The 18,541-nt window shown below is 55.3% G+C and overlaps 1 protein-coding gene across 5 annotated transcripts in view; it reads right to left on the bottom strand.

The window, feature by feature from the left end:
* Positions 1 to 18,541, bottom strand: part of NFIC (nuclear factor I C) — a 71,309-nt gene that overhangs the window by 23,794 nt on the left and 28,974 nt on the right. For all 5 annotated transcript variants that reach the window (XM_082650450.1, XM_082650449.1, XM_082650453.1 and 2 more), the window contains exons 3-5: positions 4,822 to 4,893; positions 1,054 to 1,128; positions 135 to 258 (exon numbers count right to left, since the gene is read on the bottom strand). In XM_082650450.1, the coding sequence (XP_082506576.1) occupies positions 135 to 258; positions 1,054 to 1,128; positions 4,822 to 4,893 (271 nt within the window). The remainder of the gene's footprint in view (positions 1 to 134; positions 259 to 1,053; positions 1,129 to 4,821; positions 4,894 to 18,541) is intronic.

The following is an 18,541-nucleotide window of genomic DNA, read 5'->3' as shown; positions in this document are numbered from 1 at the left end:
GGGGCTGGGTTTTGAAAGATGAATAAGAGTTTCCCAGGTAGAACGTGAAAACAGGGAGAGGAATGAACCAGCTGGGGCCAGATGGAGGTGGGGGGGGGGCGTGAGGTGCCAGAGGTGGGGCCCCGGGGACATACCCGCTGGAGGATGTGCTGGGTAGCGTTCTTCTCATGCCGGTGCTGGCTGGATTTAGGTCATATGCCAGGTGTCCCTGCAGCTCCCCCAGGGAGAAGTTGGGTCCTGTTCCAGTCACCACAGGTGCTGTGGAGGGCGACAGAGAGGAGGATGAGGGAGGAACAAGGTCCAGGGCTGCACTTTGCCCTGGAGGGGTGGGGAGAGCCATCTTGGGGCTGGCAGAACGAAAAGGAACCGCTTCCCAGATTGGCCTGATTCCTAATTTGGCTGAAACTGGCCTTATACGATGGGTCAGAAGAACAAGGCCGTTGAGAGAGGCCAAGGTCACACTGTGAGGCAGAAGCATAGACAAAGCTGGAGGCCAAGCTTCCCAGAACTCTCAGAGGCCAGGCTCTGCTGATCTGGATGGGGAGGGCAAGGGTTAAGGTTAAGGCAGGATAGTGCCCAGAGGTCCCTGGGGTAGGATTCAAATGGGGGTGTCTGGGGATGGGGGTAGGTCCCCAGCAGGTCCATAGGTAAGGCAAGAGGACAAGAGGTGAAATAGGTTGCGGGGGGGGGGCCTCTGGGGTCTCCTGGGGGGGGTGAGGGAGGTCCCAGGAATGGGGGATACTGGGGCAGAAGGTTCTTTAGCCCTTCCACCCAGCATCTGGAGTCTTCTCTGGGGAAGAGCATGTCACCCTGACCTTAGACTCTGGGAGAGGCCTGGATACCTTCCTAGAGACTTAGGCTTGGTGACAAGGGTGGCTGGAGAGGATGTGGGGGACGGGGGCAGGGTGATGGGCTACTTCCTCCTCCTTCCCCGAGTCCCTTTCCCTCTTAGAGCCCCCATCCCGAAGCCACTTCTCCTTTCCAACAGTCCTCCCCTGTGTGAGCCCACCCCCCCACCTCGGGTCCCAGCACAGGGTGGGCGGGGACACTTACTCCGGGACACTTGGATGAGCTCAGTGACGCTGAACACACCGGAGGTGACGAAGCTCTCCTGGAAGTCGGTGGTGTCTGGAAAAGAGAGGAAGGATGGGGGTCAGCAGGCGGCCAGCTGAGCTGGGTCTGTTCCCCCCCTTGACACCTCCAGGCTGCCCAGACTCCGGGGGCTGGACCCAGCCTGGCCAGTCACCCTGTCTACCCCCCTCCCCAACCACCACAGCCCTGCAGCAGGAGGATGGCCAGCTCAGCCCCTCCAAGCCTACGGGGACTCCTCTGCCCTAACACAGCTGGAGCGGATCTCCTTTCCTGAGTCTCTGCTCAGTCCTTCTCACGGCAGCCTCAGCCAGCCTCCCCTTCTCCAGCCTGGGCTTCACACCGCCTCCCAGCCCTCCTCGGGAGCCCCCGTGCTATGGTAGGCTGCGCACACAAGTGGAGGCCAGACCTGGGTTCACATCTCAGCTGCCCAATCGGCGTGTGATCTTGGATAAGTCACTTTACCTCCCTGAGCTTTGATGCTCCCTGATCTCAAAAGTGGGGACCATACACCCTGTCATCTCGGGTGGTTGTGAGCTATGAATGCTACTACCTAGGAGCGACCAGGTTGCTTCCTTTGCCTCACTCATCACCCCATGCAATGCTGCAGTCTCTTAGCCTTCTGCGTCCAGGCTGTGAGCTCTGTGGTGTCCCCAGTGCCCGGACCAGAGCCTGGCAAACGGCAGGGGCTCAGAACCATGGGGTGAATGGAGGGTCCACAGGCAGCAGTTAAATCCCCAGTGTGCCCAGACCCATTCCCGCCTATGTCAAAGGAAGAGGGACCCTCCTCTCTTGGCTGGGGTTGTTTAGACCCACTTCATGGATTTGGAAACTGAGGCTGGCCTCGATAGGGCGGGAGCACTGGCCCACCCAAGACAGCTGGGAGCAGGCCTGTCACACCCGGAGACCCTCACAGGCAGGACCCATTACCAGGCACCTCCAGTGTCCGCCCCGAGCTGGGCACTGGGGACACAGTGGGGAACAAGACGTACAGGAGCAGCTGCCCTCTTGGACTCACAGCCCAGGGTGGGCGAAGGACGCCACATAAAAGCAGGAAGTCAAAAACACTTGGACATGAATGTTCACAGCAGCATGATTTACAGTAGCTGAAATTGGAGACAACCCAAATGTCCATCAACCATGATGGATACACAAAATGTGGTCCCTCCACACACGGGAACGTCACTCAGCCGTGAAAAGAGGTGAAGCCCTGACACTCGCTACAATGTGGATGGACCCTGAGAACACGAGGGAAGTGAGAGAAGCCAGACACAGAAGGATACACTGTGTAATTCCATTGATGGGAAACGTCCAGAACAGGCAAATCCACTGAGAGAGTGGGTTCCCGGTCACTCGGGGAGGGGGAGTGACTAATGGAGATGGGGTTGCTTTGTGGGTTGATGAGAATGTTCTGGAACTAGACAGAGGTGATGGGTGCACAGCTCTGTGAATGTACTTAATGTCACTGAACGGTACATTTTAATAGGGTTAAAATTCTACACTTTATGTGTGTTGTACCGCAATTTAAAAAGAAAGTTATTAAAGACGATTCAGTTAAATGTGAGATGTGTCAGGCAGTGGTGAGGCAGTCAAGGTCGGGAGAGCCTGCTGGGGAGGGGACCTATTTTACACGAAGGGCTCAGAGAAGGCTTCCCTGGGAGGGTGACATTCAACCAAGATCTCAAGGTAGGGGTGGATAAGGCGAACACGTGGGTGAAAATCTGGGTAGTGCCCAGACAGCACCTGGCACAGGGAAACTGCCTGGTGAGAACTGGCTGCCCCGACGAGGATGATATTAAACTTGACGTTTGCCACCTCCCTGTGGGTTACGATGTTCCTGGCAGCGGGAGTGGCTTGTGCAAAGGGCCTGGGGGTGGGATGCACTTGGCAAATCGGAGGCCAACAGGGCTGGAGTTGAAGGAGCCAGAGAGAGTGGTCAGAGTGGAGGTGGGACCCACAGAACGGCAGCTCTCGGCTTTGGGGGAGGGGGTGGGAGCAGTTCTTGTCCAGGCCCCCAGGGGGCAGCAGTGGCCGCAGGGAGCTCACAGCGGTGGCCAGCTCCTCAGCTGTCTGCCACCCAAGCCCCCTGCTTATGAGCTTTGTGTCCACCATTCATTGAGCAATTACTACCTGCCCAGGCCCACGATGGGAGGCTCAGGACCACAACATCCCGAGGAGGACAGGGCGGTGGCTCCCAGTGTCCAGGGGGAAGTGGCCGTGGCCACTTCCTGCTGACCCAGCTGGCCGACTGCTGTCAGCACGCCCCTCCGCCCCACCCCCACCGGGGTTTCCTGTTTGTGCAGTGCTCGCCCAGCTCCATCTCCAGGGGACTCCCTGGCGGGCGGGGAGGAAGTGATTTCCTCTACCAGACGCTGGAGCTCCCCACGGGACCAGGCCAAGCGCCATGGCCCCCGCCGCCTGCCTTGAACATCTGGCTTGGAGGGAGGCGCCTGGGGATCACAGGAGGTCAAGGAGGACTCGGGTCACAGATGGCCAGTGAGGTGTGGCCTGGGGGCCTGTGAAACTCCTGGAACCATCCAGCCTCCCTGTGCATGCCTGTGACGGACCTTCCAACGGGGATGCCCTCACCCACTGGCTGTTTCTTCCTTTCTCCCTTTTCATCTCTCCTCCTTCCTTGCCCCTAATATACAATCCCTCTGGTTTCTCTTTTTCCCTCTGCTTCATCCTTCCTTCTCTCCTTTTTTGCTTTCTAGAAATGGTTTTTGAGCACCTAGTGTGTACCAGGTCCTGTTCTAGGTACTGAGGACACAGCAGTGATCAAAACAAACACCTCTGCCCTTGAGGAGGTGATGTTCCACTAGGTGAGAAGCAAACACATTTGCAATCACTAAGCAACTAAGCAAATACATACGCGATCACTAACTTCCTCGAAAGGAAATAAAACAGAGGGCTGAGATTGAGAGTGACTGAGGCTGCTTGAGCTGAGGGGCTCAGGGAAGATCTTTCTGAGAGGGAGGCATTTGAGCTGAGACCTGGGGGATCTGGAGCAAGAGAAAGTAGTTAGCTGTCCAGATCGCAGGCACAGCACGTGCAGAGGCTCTGGGGCAGGTGGTGCCTGGTGTGCTGGAGGAACAGCGAGGAGGCTTGTGTGTCTGGAACAGAGTGAGCGAGGCGGGGAGAGGGAGGAGGGGAGGAGAGGAAGGCAGGAGGACTTGGGCTTTTACCCCCGGGAGGTGGGACCCTGGAGGGCTGTGGGCAGAGGATGGGCGGGGCCTGACTCAGGTGCTCACGGGTACCCTCTGACCACTTCAGGAGGACAGACTGTGGGAGGGAGTAGTCAGGGAGCCAGAGTAGAAGCAGGGACTCTGAAGCTTCCAAATCCTCTCTGTCCTTCTGGCTCTGCTCCCACACCCGCAACACAGAACTGAGTTGTCCTACTCATCCACTCAATGTCCCATGAGACTGCAGGGCCCACCAGGGCCTCTCCCATGGGGGGAGCACCTCAGAGCCCAGACGCCGGAGCTCAGGGTCGGGGGTTCCAACCCCAGCTCCCTGGATGCCCCTGGGAAGGCCCATATTCGTCTCCAGACCTCAGTCCCTGCCTCTGCAAAATGGGACAACTGCAGCACCTACTCCACAGCATGGCTGGGAGGAGTGACTCAGGTGCTCACGCAGGACCACACAGAACCCACAGGGGGCGCTCCGGAAACGATTCCTAAAGAAAAGATGGGGATGGGCCCGTGCCCTCCACCCCGCCACCTCCAGACTCACCCAGTGTGATGGGCTTGCTGTCCTCCTGGTCGGAGCCCATCCCCGCCCGGGGACTGCCACTTTGCTCTGCATCTGCAAAGACAGGGAGAGGGAGTTGTGACATCGCAGGGACCCCCACTCAGGAGGGGAGGAGACATCAGCCCAGTGCTAGGCTGGGCCGGCGCCGTGGTCTGGAGCATGGCACGGCCCCCTCCCTGGCTGCTGCCCCAGGGGGTCATGGACGGTGGAGGTCACTAAGCGCCAGCCTGCCTGTGTCCTGAACCATGGCGAGAACCCGAGTGGAGGGGCTGGCTCAGTCGTGGGGAAGTGCTCGCTGAGCCTCAGTTTCCTCATCTGTCAAGTGAGGATAACTCATTTAATCCTGCCTCTGCCATATGAGGTGGGAACTCTCACGCCCATTTCACAGACGGGAAAACAGAGGGCCAGAGAGGTGAGTCCCTGGTCCCTCGGGCCCCCTCCCCACCGCCTCTGCCTTCCGAGTCCTGGGGGCCCAGCCTGTGGTCTTGGGTTGCCACTCAGGATCCCCGGAGAGGGGGCCGAGGGGCATATTTCTGCAGCTGTGACATTTCCGGCCCCACCCGCCGGGCTTGGGGGCTCCCTCCCACCCCGGCGCCCGCCCCTCCATCTTATCTAAAAATAATCAGGCTCCTTGGCAGCCGGGTGAAGCAGACAGACGCTGAGCTCAGCGTTATTGGCTCCGGAGGCCTAGATGGAGGGCGAGTAGAGCCAGGCCCCTCTGCAGCCCTCACACCCTCCACCCCAGACTGCGGGGGAGAGGAAATGGACAAGCCCAGCCAGACAGGACCCCTAGCCCCCCTCCCCCATTTGTCTCTCAGGTCAAGGACAAAGGTGGCGGGAATCACCATCAAATGCCAGAGAAAGAGAATCAGGCCCCTCCCACCTGCCACACTCCAAGGCCCAGAGCTAATTGCTGTGTGACCTTAGGCAAATCGCTTAACCTCCCTGAGCCTCAGAGTTTTCTCTTCAAATGTGCGAAAGCATCTCACAGGCCTGGCTGGGTTGCCAGGAGGTGGCAAGGAGCTGATACGTATGAAGCGCTTAGGGCATACTGAGCTCTAGATCCATGGTGACATCCACCCCGTTATTGTTATTACTGTTATTTTTAAGTCCCTAACATGACCACAGATGTTTTTTCTTGTTCTCATTTCATACTTTCCCTTAAATCATGAAGAGAGCCGTAAATCTGGCATTGTTAGTGTACCCATTTTGTAGGCAAGGAAAAGGGAGGGTTAGAATAACGAAAAAGTGCCCCGCCCCACACCCCTTGCTGTTGTTTTTTTACACAGTAGTGTATCATTTTATTTTATTTTTTGTCCGCACCGCTTGCGGGATCTTAGTTCCCTGACCAGGGATCGAACCCGTGTCCGCTGCGGTGGAAGGGCAGAGTCTTAACTTCTGGACCGCCAGGGAATTCCCCTGCCCCTTGTTGTTTTAATTCGGTAGCTAGTGCTTACATCCCGACATCCAGCAGGCGCTTGCGTGAGCTGCCTGGATTCTGCGATGAGACGCGCGCGTTCCCATCCCAGCTCTGGGAACCTCCAAGGACACGTGGTCCCGGGGGCGGGGGTCACTTCCCCTGCTGGGGCCTCAGTGCACCCAGGGTTGCTTTGGGGATAATAATAACGATGACACTTCGCACAACAGTCACTGGGCCCTCGCCGTCTGCCTGGCATCGCGCTTTTGCCTTTGCACACGCTGTGCGCTGAGCACCTACTTGCGGGCAAGACTCAGAGATGCTGTAAACAGCACAGGAGCGGCCCCACCTGCCTCAGTTTCCCCATCCACGATAGGAGCGGATGCAGGCAGCCCTCCTTGGCTGGGCTGAGCAGCCCCTGTGTGGCCGACTAGGCTGGGCAGGCTGGGCAGTGGTGAGAGGGCTGTGCCCGGCTCGGCCCCGTGCCCTGTGGCCACTCCCGGGCTCGGGCAGCCAGCGGCCCCTTGGAGCCGGCCCGTCCTGCTTGGATGGCCGCATGGCTGGGCACGGGTGGCCACTGGGTTGGGAAGGGCCCAGCCCGGGCAGCCAGCTGTCGGGCTCCAGGCCTTGGGCACAGACCCTCTTCCGGAACCAGCACCCACACGCACTCAGCGGGCAACAGTGCCCGGCTGGCACTCAGGGGCCTACCCGAGAAGGGGGATGTTTCTTGAGCGCCGCCTGTGTGCTTATGCTTTGGAACCAGGCAGCCCAGGCTGTGGGCCTCAGACGCCACCCCTCATCTCTCTGTGCCTCACTCCCCGCATCTGTGAAATGGGCACAATGACAGAATCTCCCTCAGAGGCTGTTCGGGAGGGAAAAGGTGATAATGAATGCAATCAAGGGCCTCAAACAGTGGCTGACATGTAGTAAGCACTTCACCAACTGGAAGGAGGGTTTTATTACTATTATTGCTATCTCCTTGCTGTTTCTGTCTTGGGTGCTATTACTTTGTACCTTGAAAGCCATGGCCCTAGGCTATGGCTGGCTCTAGTCTGGAGCCCTTATTCACTGCTCTTGACCTCAGCCCAGCCATATCACCTGTTTGAGACTCAGTTTCCTCATCTGTAAAATGGGACTATAATAAAACTCACTTCCCAGGGTTTGTTGGGTCTCCAAGTCAGTAAATAACAAGTGTAAAAGGGTTGGTGCCAGGTTGACATTCAATACATGGTAGGTCTGGGCAGCAATCGTAAATGAGTGTGTTTTTAATTTTGGTTTCTAATTGATCATTGCTAGCATTTACAAATGCGATTGGTTTGGGGGTGTTAATCTTGTATTCTGCAACCTTGCTGAACTCACATATTAGTTCTAAGAGTCTTTTTCTTTTTCTGGTAGATTCTTTGGGATTTTCTATGAAAACCGTCATGTCGCTTGCAAATAGGGCAAGTTGTATTTCTTTCTTCCTAATCTGTATGCCTCTGATTTCTGTTTCTTGGTTTTTCTCACTGACTAGGACTTCCAGAACCCTGTCGACTGGAAGTGGTGAGAGCAGGTGTCCTCATCCTGCTTCTGATCTTAGGGGGAACCCATTCGGTCTCTCACCACTAAGAATAATGTTAGCTGTGGTTTCTGCAGATCCCTTTATTGGGCTGAAGAAGCTCTCTCTCTTTTTTCTCCTATACTCCTGGTAGTTCTTTTTAAATTTAAATAAGTGTAGTCTCTAAATAATATGATGCTGTAATTATAGGCCATCTCATTAAAAATTGTTTTAATTTGATTTTTAGATTGTGTTGAAATATATACAACATAAACTTTACCATTTAACCATTTCTAAGTGTACAGTTTAGTGGCGTTGAGTACATTCATAGTATCTTGTGACCATCCCCACCATCATCTCCAGAACTTTCTCATCTTCCCAAACTGAAACTCTGTCCCCATGAAACGCTGACTCCCCACCCCTCCCCCAGCCCCTGGCCCCCATCATCTACTTCCTATCTCTGTGGATGTGACTCCTCTGGGGACCCCCTGTGAGTGGAATCACACACTGTGTGTCCTTCTGTGTCTGGCTTCTCTCACTGAGCATTGTGTCCTCAAGGTTCATCCACGTTGTAGCAGGTGTCAGAATCTCCTTCCTTTTTATTGTGTCATCTTACTGGCCATGCCGCAGGCCATGTGGGATCTTAGTTCCCTGACCAGGGACTGAACCCCACCCCCTGCAGTGGGAGCACAGAGTCTTAATGCTGGACCGCCAGGGAAGTCCCTGCCATCTTATCTTTAATCATCTCTAAAACCGTGAACTATTTCTCACCCACCTGCTGACCACCTGCCTGTCATTTGGCTCCTGGAAACCCTGTCTTCTGGAGCTGTCCAGTACGGGAGCCCCGAGTCACATGCAACTTGAAATTTAAATTGGTTAAATTGAAATTAAAGTTTCAGGACTTCAGCCGCACCAGTTACCTTTCAATACTCGACAGGCACACGTGGCTGGTGGCGACCGAACTGGACGGCACCGAATACGCCCACCATCACCACACAAAGTTCTATCGGGCTGAGCTGCTCTGGATTTTTCCGTGAAAAATCAAGGGAAAAAAAACAAAGAAGACACCGATAATTCTTCCTCCTCCCCTCTAGAGGCCCGGTCCTAAAATGGACCTTCCTTCGGTCTGAACAGATGGACCCAGAGTGTATAATGCTAAAGGCCAGCTAATGTCCAATGCCCCAAGATGCCCCAGACCCCAAATGGGCAGCTTTCATTTGCTGAGTTTTTACTGTGTTAGGAGCTCCACAGCGCCATCTGATTAAATGTACCCAACGGATGAGGTTGGTGAACTGAGGACCGGCTCAGGGAGTCTATGTCCCAAAGCTGATGTCAATTCAAAGAAACCGTCCGCCTAGCGCAGAGGTTCCTAACTGGGGTGATCCTGCACCCCAAGGCGATGTCTGGGGGTATCTGTGTTTGTCACGACTGGGGGGCTCCTGGCCTTGAGGGGGCGGGGACAGGGAGGCTGGTCTGGGATAGCCCCACAGAGTCATCCGGCCCCCAGTGTCAGCAGTGCCGAGGCGGAGGGACTCTGTTCCAGATCCATCCGTTCTCAGTAGGGGCAAAAATTGGTTCTTGGGGCGATGGAGGGGGCTAAACATTTTTGCTCTTTTTATTTATAAAACATAGATAAATATAGATACAGTACATAAATAGATATATAATATACCTGTGCTATTAAAATTTCATGAGGTGAAGGGATTAGGGAAAAAAACTGTCTAAAAGGGCTCCTCAGGGGGAGGCAATAATGAAAGAAAAGGGTCTTGTACAATTTTAAAGGGCTGTCAAAAGAGAAAGAAGAGTATGCAACAGAAACTGCAGGTGACCTACCAGGTCTAAGGCATTCACTTCCCTGAAAGTCTGCCAACCTCTGCTGTGTGTCCTTGTGCAAGTACTTTTGACATCTCTGAGCCTCCATTTCCTCATCCATAAATTAGAGCTGAACTGCACTACCGTTCACTTCTCTCCTTTGATCACTTGGCAAACTGACTGCTGAGCACCTCCAGGGTGCCATGTGTCTAACACATGGCAGCAACCAAGATGGACACAACTCCCTGCCTTCGCGGCACTGACATCCTAATGGTGGAGTGACAGGCAATGAAGAAGTAAGCAAATAAGCCAGGAGTACAATTCCAGGCTGTGCCAGGTGCAAGAGAGGCCATCCAACCCAGAGATGTGACTGGCAGCCCCTGGTGAGTGAGCGGCTGTGACTGGAGCTCCTGGGAGGGTCGTCAAGGTCACACCGTGTGAACTGGTACATTCCAATAGTTAATACGTGGTGAGTCACTCCTTTGACTATGTTGAGCCACAAGTTTCCCCTCCACTGACTCATCTAATCTTCGAAACTCCCCCAAGAGGGATATGCGATTATCATCCCCATTTTCCAGATGGGGAAACTGAGGCACAGAGAGAGGCAGGCGACATATGCAAACTCAGGCAGCACCAGGTGGCACCGATGGGCCTGGGATCAACCCCCAGACACCCCAAGGCCTCACAGTCGGGTCCTGTGCTTTTGACTAGGAGGTGTCCAGTGGGCCCTTGGAGGGGGCTCAGTTGGTCCTGCCCCAACTCCAGGACTCCTTTCTTATCGGTGGTTTGGAGTGACCCACTGTGTTTGGACGCTGTTGTCTGACCAGTCAGATAAAGGCCCCAGCTGGGGGTCCCCTGCTGCTCTGCTTTTGCCAAAGGTCCCTTCTGTCACTAATTGTGGTGCTGGGGACAGCTGGGGGCAGATAAATTGTTTGCATATCTCTGTTCCACTTAGGCTGAAAAGCACCCCATGGAAGCAGAGCCCCCAGATCCTACTGTCCATGGGAGCAGAGGCCCCAGACCCTGACGCACAGGCCAGGGAAATTTCAGAGCAGCTCCACCTCACTGAGGTGGGAGCTGAGGTGTAGAGTGAGAAGATATGGGATGATGATGACGATAATAATAATAACAATAACAACAATAATAATGGTAACTGCTAAGCACAGACGGCTTACAGAACACCAGATGTCAGGCTACGTATTTAACAGTTTTGTCTAACACCCTCCAGCAATCCTCGATCGCGGCTGACAACCATGGGTTACCCAGAGAGGGTAAGTGAGTTACCCAAGGCCATACAGCAAGGAAAGCTGATGGGCCGACCAGGCTTCATCTGCTCCTCTCAAAAGTATATCCAAGAAAACCATAATTCGAAAAGATACATGCACCCCAGTGTTCACTGCAACACTATTCAGTAGCCAGGACATGGAAGCAACCTAAATGCCCATCAGTGGAGGAATGGATAAAGAAGATGTGGTACATATATACAATGGAATATCACTCAGCCGTAAAAAAAGAATGAAATGATGCCATTTGTAGCAACATGGATGGAGATTATCATACTAAGTGAAGTGAGCCAAAGACAAATATCATACGCTATCACTCACATGTGGAATCTAATTTAAAAAATGATATAAATGAACTTATTTACAAAACAGAAACAGACTCAAAGATCTCAAGGACGAACTTATGGCTACCAAAGGGGAAATGTGGTGGGGGGAGGGATAAATCAGGAGGTTGGGATTAACATACACACACTACTATGTATAAAATAGATAACCAACAAGGACCTACTGTATAGCACAGGAAACTGTACTCAATATTCTGTAATAACCTATATATGGGTAAAGAATCTGAAAAAGAATGAATATATGTATATGTATAACTGAATCACTTTGCTGTACACCTGAAACTAATGCAACACTGTAAATCAACTATACTCCAATAAGATTTATTTTTAAAAAGGGGGGGGAATATTCTTGAATGTCTTATTGAATTTTATATCATGTCGATCACGGGCTTTAAAACGTTTGCCTGTTAATGAGTTCTTTCCTGACCTGGTCGCTGTCCCCCAGATCCCCCACGGCCCATCCCTGAATACGTGGCTTTCTGCAGCCCTGCTTAGATCAGGCGTTCGACTTGGTGCTTTGTGCTGCCCAGAATGCATTCCCGACCGCACGAGGAAAACACGAACAGGCCAGAGCAGGACCACGGAACCAAAATGCACGCTCTCCGCTGCCGGGCAGGGGATTTTCTATGGGTGTGCCTTGGGGGTGTCTGCCGACTCCACCCGAGCATGGGGTTCACGGTCAAAAAGCAGGAGCATCGCTGCGGGTTTCTCAGGGCAGCTGTTGGACTCTTCAAAGTCTTTCAAATGCATTGGGGTCATGAGGAAGAGGCTCCAGGTTCCAAACTCGTATGACCTTGGGGCATCTTTTAGAAGCTGGAGTCATACCCTGAAACCTGGGCTGAAGCCCCAGCCCTGGCACAACCCGGGGTGTGACCTGGGACTAGTCGGGCCTCTCTCCCCTCTGAGTCTTTTATACATAGTTGTATGTGTATGTTCATCCCAAGCTCCTGATTTATCCCTCCCCACCACATTTCCCCTTTGGTAGCCGTAAGTTCGTTCTTGAGATCTTTGAGTCTGTTTCTGTTTTGTAAATAAGTTCATTGATATCATGTTTAAAATTAGATTCCACATGTGAGTGATAGCGTGTGATATTAGTCTTTGTCTGGCTCCCTTCACTTAGTACGATAATCTCCATCCATGTTGCTACAAATGGCATCATTTCATTCTTTTTTTATGGCTGAGTGATATTCCATTGTATATATGTACCACATCTTCTTTATCCATTCCTCCATTGATGGACATTTAGGTTGCTTCCATGTCTGTAAAGTGGGCTTTCTCCATTGTTGCCTTACTTTATACGGGTGTGAGGTTGAAATCAGAGGAGCCCCGGGAGGGGAGGGGCCAATCACAAAGGGATAAATACTGTTTGGGTGACAGCATTTTTCCAAACTCAGAAGTTAAACGACCTTTGTCCCCCCTCTGCCCACAGCCCTCCAGGGCTCCCACTTCCCTGGGGGTAAAAGCCCAAGTCCTCCCCGTGGCCCACAGGGACCTACACGGCCTGCCCCGTCCCCTCCCTGCCCTCCCCTCCTCCCTCTCTCCCCCTCGCTCACTCCGCTCCAGCCACATGGGCCTCCTCGCTGTTCCTCCAAAACACCATGCCTGGTCCTGCCCCAGGACCTTTGCACATGTGGTTCCCTCTGCCCACAACACGGTTCCTTCTGTATCTATGTGCCTCACATTCTCCCCTCACGCCAGGACCTTCCTGAAAGGTCTTTTTTTCCGATACACACACAAGGCTCTCCAGCACGATGCATGAAGCAGAGCTAACCACACTCATGCTAGTATAAGTGAGACTGGCCCCGGACAGCGGCTGTGTTTCAAGTGACACCCTGGTTTGGCCTGGGACCAGTATTCTCGACTTCCCGGGTCCGCCGGGTGTTCACAGGCAGCCTGAACGTCACCACCGCCTGTGGCCTTTCCCTCAAACAAACACATGACCATACCGACAATAGAAATGTAAACTGGATCCCATTGACGGAGTGTACAAACTGTTCTTTCCTGTCCGTGGCCACGAGCCCAAATTTGGTCTGTCCCAGCCCATGACAAAGGCGCCGCCGTGGCCTCCGGTCCAGCCCTTCCCGGCCCAGAGCACCCGCCCCCTTTGCACCAGACAACTCCCTCCATCCTGGTTGCTGAGGCTCCCGCAGTTCCTAACTGGGAGATCCAGGCACCGCCCCGGCATTCATGTCCCAGATGTTTACCGACCACCTACCACTTGCCAGGCACTGGGGAAATGGCAGGGAGCCAAGGCGGGGGAGACAGACAGGAAACAAGCCGACAGAAGGAGCCCGAGATAATTTCGGTGGTTCTAAGTTCCACCGAGGCAATGAAACTGGGTGAGAGGACAGACAGTGGCTGGGGGTGGGGGAGGTGACTTTTGACGGAAAAGTCAGGAGAAACCTCTCTAAGGGCCTAGGGATGGGACGGAGCCAGCCACGGGGAGAGCTGAGGGCAGATGGCACAGCAAGTGCAAAGGCCCGGGGCAGGAACAAACATGGGATGTTTGGGGAACAGAGAGAGCACGTGGCCCCAGCACGTACACACAGCGGGGAGACATGAGACCACTCGGGGCCCCGCGGGCCGCGTGGGAAGCTTGGGTTTTAGTCTCAAGGGCGATGATCTATGTTACATTTTAAAACGTCTCTGGTGATGAGGGTGTGGAGAAATTGGAACCTTCGTGCACGGCTGATGGGAATGTAAAATGGTGCAGCCATAGCGGAAAATGGCTTGGCGGTCCCTCCAAAGTTAAACATAGAATCACCAACGTGACCCACGCCTACGTATACGCCCAAAAGAATTGAAAACAGATACTTGCCCACCATGTTCACAGCAGCATGATTCATAGTAGCCATAAGGCGGAAACACCCCAAATATCCAACAACAGGTGACGGATACACAAAGTGTGGTCCATCCCTATAGTGGAATATTACTCAGCCTTAAAAAGGCAGGAAATTCTGACACTCGCTACAGCATTGATGAACCTTGAGGACATGATGCTCAGTGAGATAAACCAGACGCAGAAGGACAAATACTGACTGATTCCACTCACAGGAGGTCCCTAGAGGACTCAAATCCATAGAGACAGGAAGTAGATGGTGGGGGCCAGGGCCTGGGGAGTGTTTAATGGGGACAGAGTTTCAGTTTGGGACGATGAGAAAGTTCTAGGGATGGACAGTGGGGATGGTTGCATGACAGTGTGAATGTACTTAATGCCACCGAGCTGTGCGCTTACAAATGGTTAAGATGGTGAATTTTATATTATATATATTTTACTATAATAAAGTGTGCACGCGTGCGCGCGCGCGCGCACACACACACACACACACATATTAAAAAAGTCTGGCTGCTGAGTGAATTCTGGACTCTCAGAGGCTGGAAGTCCACAGGGAGGGGTGGGCAAACATCCCGGTGGGCCTAACAGCCTGGCCCAGGGTGATGGCCTGGGGTGTACAGAGGGGTCATATTTAATTTATCTTTGGGATTTACAAAGGACAGGACTTGCTGATACCATAATCGCACTTGTTTAAACCTGGCGGGATACGGGAGAGCCTAGGGTTCCCACTGGGGCCCAGCGGTGCGTCCGCTGGGCCCGCCTCGGCTGCCACAGTGAGCTCGCCCACAGGATTTCTCTTCCAACCTCAGCGGGCTTCCAAATGTAGCTGGCTCTGCCTTGCTGCCACGTCCGCCTCCCAACGCCAGCCAGCTAGAGAGAGACCCAAAGCCAGGCCCTGGAATTCCCAGCTCCCCAGTGTCACCAGCCATTTTTAAACATCGCCAGCTGAGGTTCAACTTTCTCTGTCCTGGAAGGCCATACCGTACACGCGACCCTGGCCTTCATCCTTCTCGCTCTTGCCATGAACCTTCCCTGCCCCTCTCGCTCTCAGGCAAACTCCAACCATCTTTCCAAGCCCGGTTCTAACGTCTCCTTCTCTGGAACACCCTCCCCTGGCCCCTTGTGCAAACCTTGTCCTAGCTCTCATCACACTGGACTGAGTCTGGGTCTTTAAACGTATGAAAGTCGCAAGTCCTCCCCAAGGCCCTGCACGACCTGCCCCGTCCCCTCCCTGCCCTCCCCTCCTCCCTCTCTCCCACTGACTCACTCTGTTCCAGCCACACGGGCCTCCTCACTGTTCCTCCAACATGCCAGGCAGAGTCCTGCCCCAGGGCCTTTGCACATGCTGTTCCCTGCCTGGAATGCCTTTCCTGCAAATGCCTGCCTGGTCTAGCTCCCTCTCTTGCCCAAGAGACCAAGGAAGGGGGGGGATTATGTGTCCACAGGACCTGGGCTTGACGCTCTGGAAATCTGGGTTTCACGTCCTCGTATCCCTTCTAAGAAGTGTGACAAGGATTTCCCGCGTATGTCCACCTACGTTACAACCTGTTTTGTGTCCTGAGTCTCTACCCCCATCCCATATGACTGTCTGTGCAAACCCAAGCATAAGGGGAAACGATGATTCTTTCACTTAACACACGTATCGAGCACGAACTGTGTCCCAGGCCCTGTCCTAGGATCCAGGGACACAGCAAGGAACAAAACAGACACAAAGTTCTGCCGCATGAGGTTCATCGTCAAGGCTTCCTCCCGGTCATCTTGAGGAGGGCCAGGAGTTGAGTCACAGCACGAAGGCTTCGGGCTAGACTGAACTTGGACTTCCCTGGTAGTGTAGCAGGAGGACCAGGATGGAAATTGCCCTGGGCTTCAAGCAATTCCAGTACAAACCCTGACTCTCCCTGGAGACGCCCCATCCTGCCCTTGCAGGCTCAAGACCGCAGGCTCCCAAGGCCAGCAATCACGAGAACTGGATGTCAGTCTCACCAATGCTGTGTGACCTCAGCAAAGCTACGTTCCTTCTCTGAGCCTCCACATCCTGGTACACACTATCTAAAACCCCCAGGCGACACTCTTCCAGGGGCTGTTTGGACAAATCCAAGGGAAAAAAGCAAGATGCTAGACGTTCACGACCTTCATCCGCCCCCGGGGGAAATCTGGATAAGGCGTCAGGGCCGAGAGGCAGAAGGCCACGGCCGGGGTGACCTCCCGGACGCCGGCCCCCGCCCGGGCCTCCCCCGCCTTGTCCTTCCTGACCCGTCGCGTTCCTCGAGTCTGGACCACACTTTCCATCTCCCTCTGCCCTGCCGCCGGCCGCCTGGGCCCCAGCCAACCTGCTTCGGAATCACTTTCAAAGAAAAGTTTCTTTTTTCTTCCCACCCGGCCTGGCTCTCGCCCCCGCCTGCTCCGCGGCCTGGCTGCGGGCCCTGCCGGGCACTGGTGGACACCTCGGGCCAGCGGGTCAGGGCAGCGGCCGTCCACCGCCCCCCGCCGGCCCCAGCGCAGGCCCGGGCGGTGAGCGCGCGGCCTTGGGCTGAACTCGGGGCGTCCGCGGGCTCCAGGGGGGCTTTGGCACAGGTGGTTTGGGGGCGTCCGGGCCGAAAAGCCGGCGGGGAGGCCCCCATAGGCCGCGGGGCCCACTCTGAGGCCTGCAGGCCGGGACTCGTCCCACCCCGGCCGCTCTTGGCGGCCACGCCACCGATGACATCAGCGCTCTGGCGGCCATTTTCTCAATGCTCCCTCCCGGCTTCCAGATGCTTCTCTGGCCTTGGCGGCCATTTTGTAGGCGCGGGAGGAGCGGGCTGGCGGGGCCTGGAGCCCAGGCTCCCCTCCCGGGGTGGGGTGGGGTGGGGTGGGGGGGGCGGCCATGGTTGGGGGGGTGGGCTGGGGCGGCCTGCGCGGGTTAAAGGCACTTGTGCCGGGAGGGCGGCTGTCGTGCCAGGCGGGGGGAGGCGCCCGCCCGCTGCCACCCGAGCCCCGTGCTCCCCACCACCGCCGCCGCTCGGCACAAACCAGACTCCGGGTGGCACCAAGGATGTGAAAAACAAGGTTAAAAATACCCACACGCGCAACCTCGGCCCCCCCTCCCCCCTCCCGGTCCCCTCCAATGTCAAATGTGTCAGCGCCACCCGGGGAGGGGGGCAGACTTAAAATAACTCGCTGTTTACATTTGGAGCAGATTCTTGGCTTTGCCAGCAGCCAAGCCAAGGCCTCGGCCTGCCTCCCTGGCAGCCCGGCCGGGGGGGGGGGGCGGGTTGGGGGCTGGGAGCCGGGGAGCCACATGTGCCCACGGGCTAAGCGCTCACGTGTGGCCACAAGAGGGGACGCGGCCCCGGAAGCCGTCTGCGGCCACGCGGTGGATGGAGGCGGCGGAAGCCCGCAGCATCCCCCCTGCCAGGGACGGGGTGGGGGCACCCGGCCGGCCAGCCAGGGTCTGCCGAGGAGCCCGGCCCCTCCCAGCTTCCCTTCCTTCTGAAGTTTCTCCGGCTGCGTCACCAACGCGGCAGCCCCGCGGGAGTCGGGGGTGGGGTGGGGGGAAGGCCGGAGGCTGGCAGCCAGGCCAGGGAGGCGGGCACCAAGGGGAGGGCTCCAGAGCAGGGCAGGGTCCCAACCGGAGCTATGTGCCCTCGGGCCAGCCCTGCCCCTCTCTGGGCTAAGATGGGTTTCCTCCCAGTGTTGCCCGGAGGGGTTTCTGGGGAGCCTGCCTGCTTAGTACCTCAGTTTCCTTCTCTGCAGAAAGTAGGTTTTGAGCTGCAAGCAGATTGCTGGGCGCTCCGTTTTACAGAGGGGGTCAGAGATGGGAAGGGGCTCGCCCCAGGTCTCACGCCAGTGAGTGGACAAGCGGATGGGCACTCCGTTACTCTGGTTCCAGCGCCCACATTTTTAACCCGCTGCCTGGAATGCAGGAGGAGGGTGGAGACTAGAGGGCCCAAGCCTGGAGGGAGGGTTAGTGGGAGACTTTTTTCCTCCCCTGGGCTTCCTCTCTTCCCAGAGCCTGGCATGCAGTCGGTGCTCAAGCAATGCTTACACATAGCTGGCAGTCGACAGATGTTTGCAGACAAGTGAGTGCGATTATTCCAGCAGAGCCTGGCACACAGCACCCGGTACATGCCTGTTGCATGAATAACTGGGATGATCCTGATAGGGCCTGGCATACAACAGGTGCAAAATAAATGCTTGTCAGACAAAGGGATCTGAGGAATGTTGGGAAAACTGGGGGATATTCAGAGGGAAAGACTAGGTTTAAGGGCGTGGACTCCAACCAGTGGTGATACAAGGGATTTCTACAACAGGCAGAGGGCGGGGTATAGAATATCACCTAAGCATTGCCTATCTCGGGCCCCCTTCATTCTTTGAGGATCAGCAGAAATCCTCTTTTGGGAAGCCCACCCAACTGCTCCAGGTCCTGGATATCAGAGGGCAGGACCTCTGGGCAGGAGGAACCCAAGAAAATAACAGAAACCTGGCCTGGGGGCC

The sequence above is a fragment of the Grampus griseus genome (assembly GCF_964374135.1).
Source record: "Grampus griseus genome assembly, chromosome: 3".
Lineage (NCBI taxonomy): Eukaryota > Metazoa > Chordata > Mammalia > Artiodactyla > Delphinidae > Grampus > Grampus griseus.
Note: the sequence above shows the minus strand (reverse complement) of the source record. Positions and strands in the feature narration are given on the sequence as shown.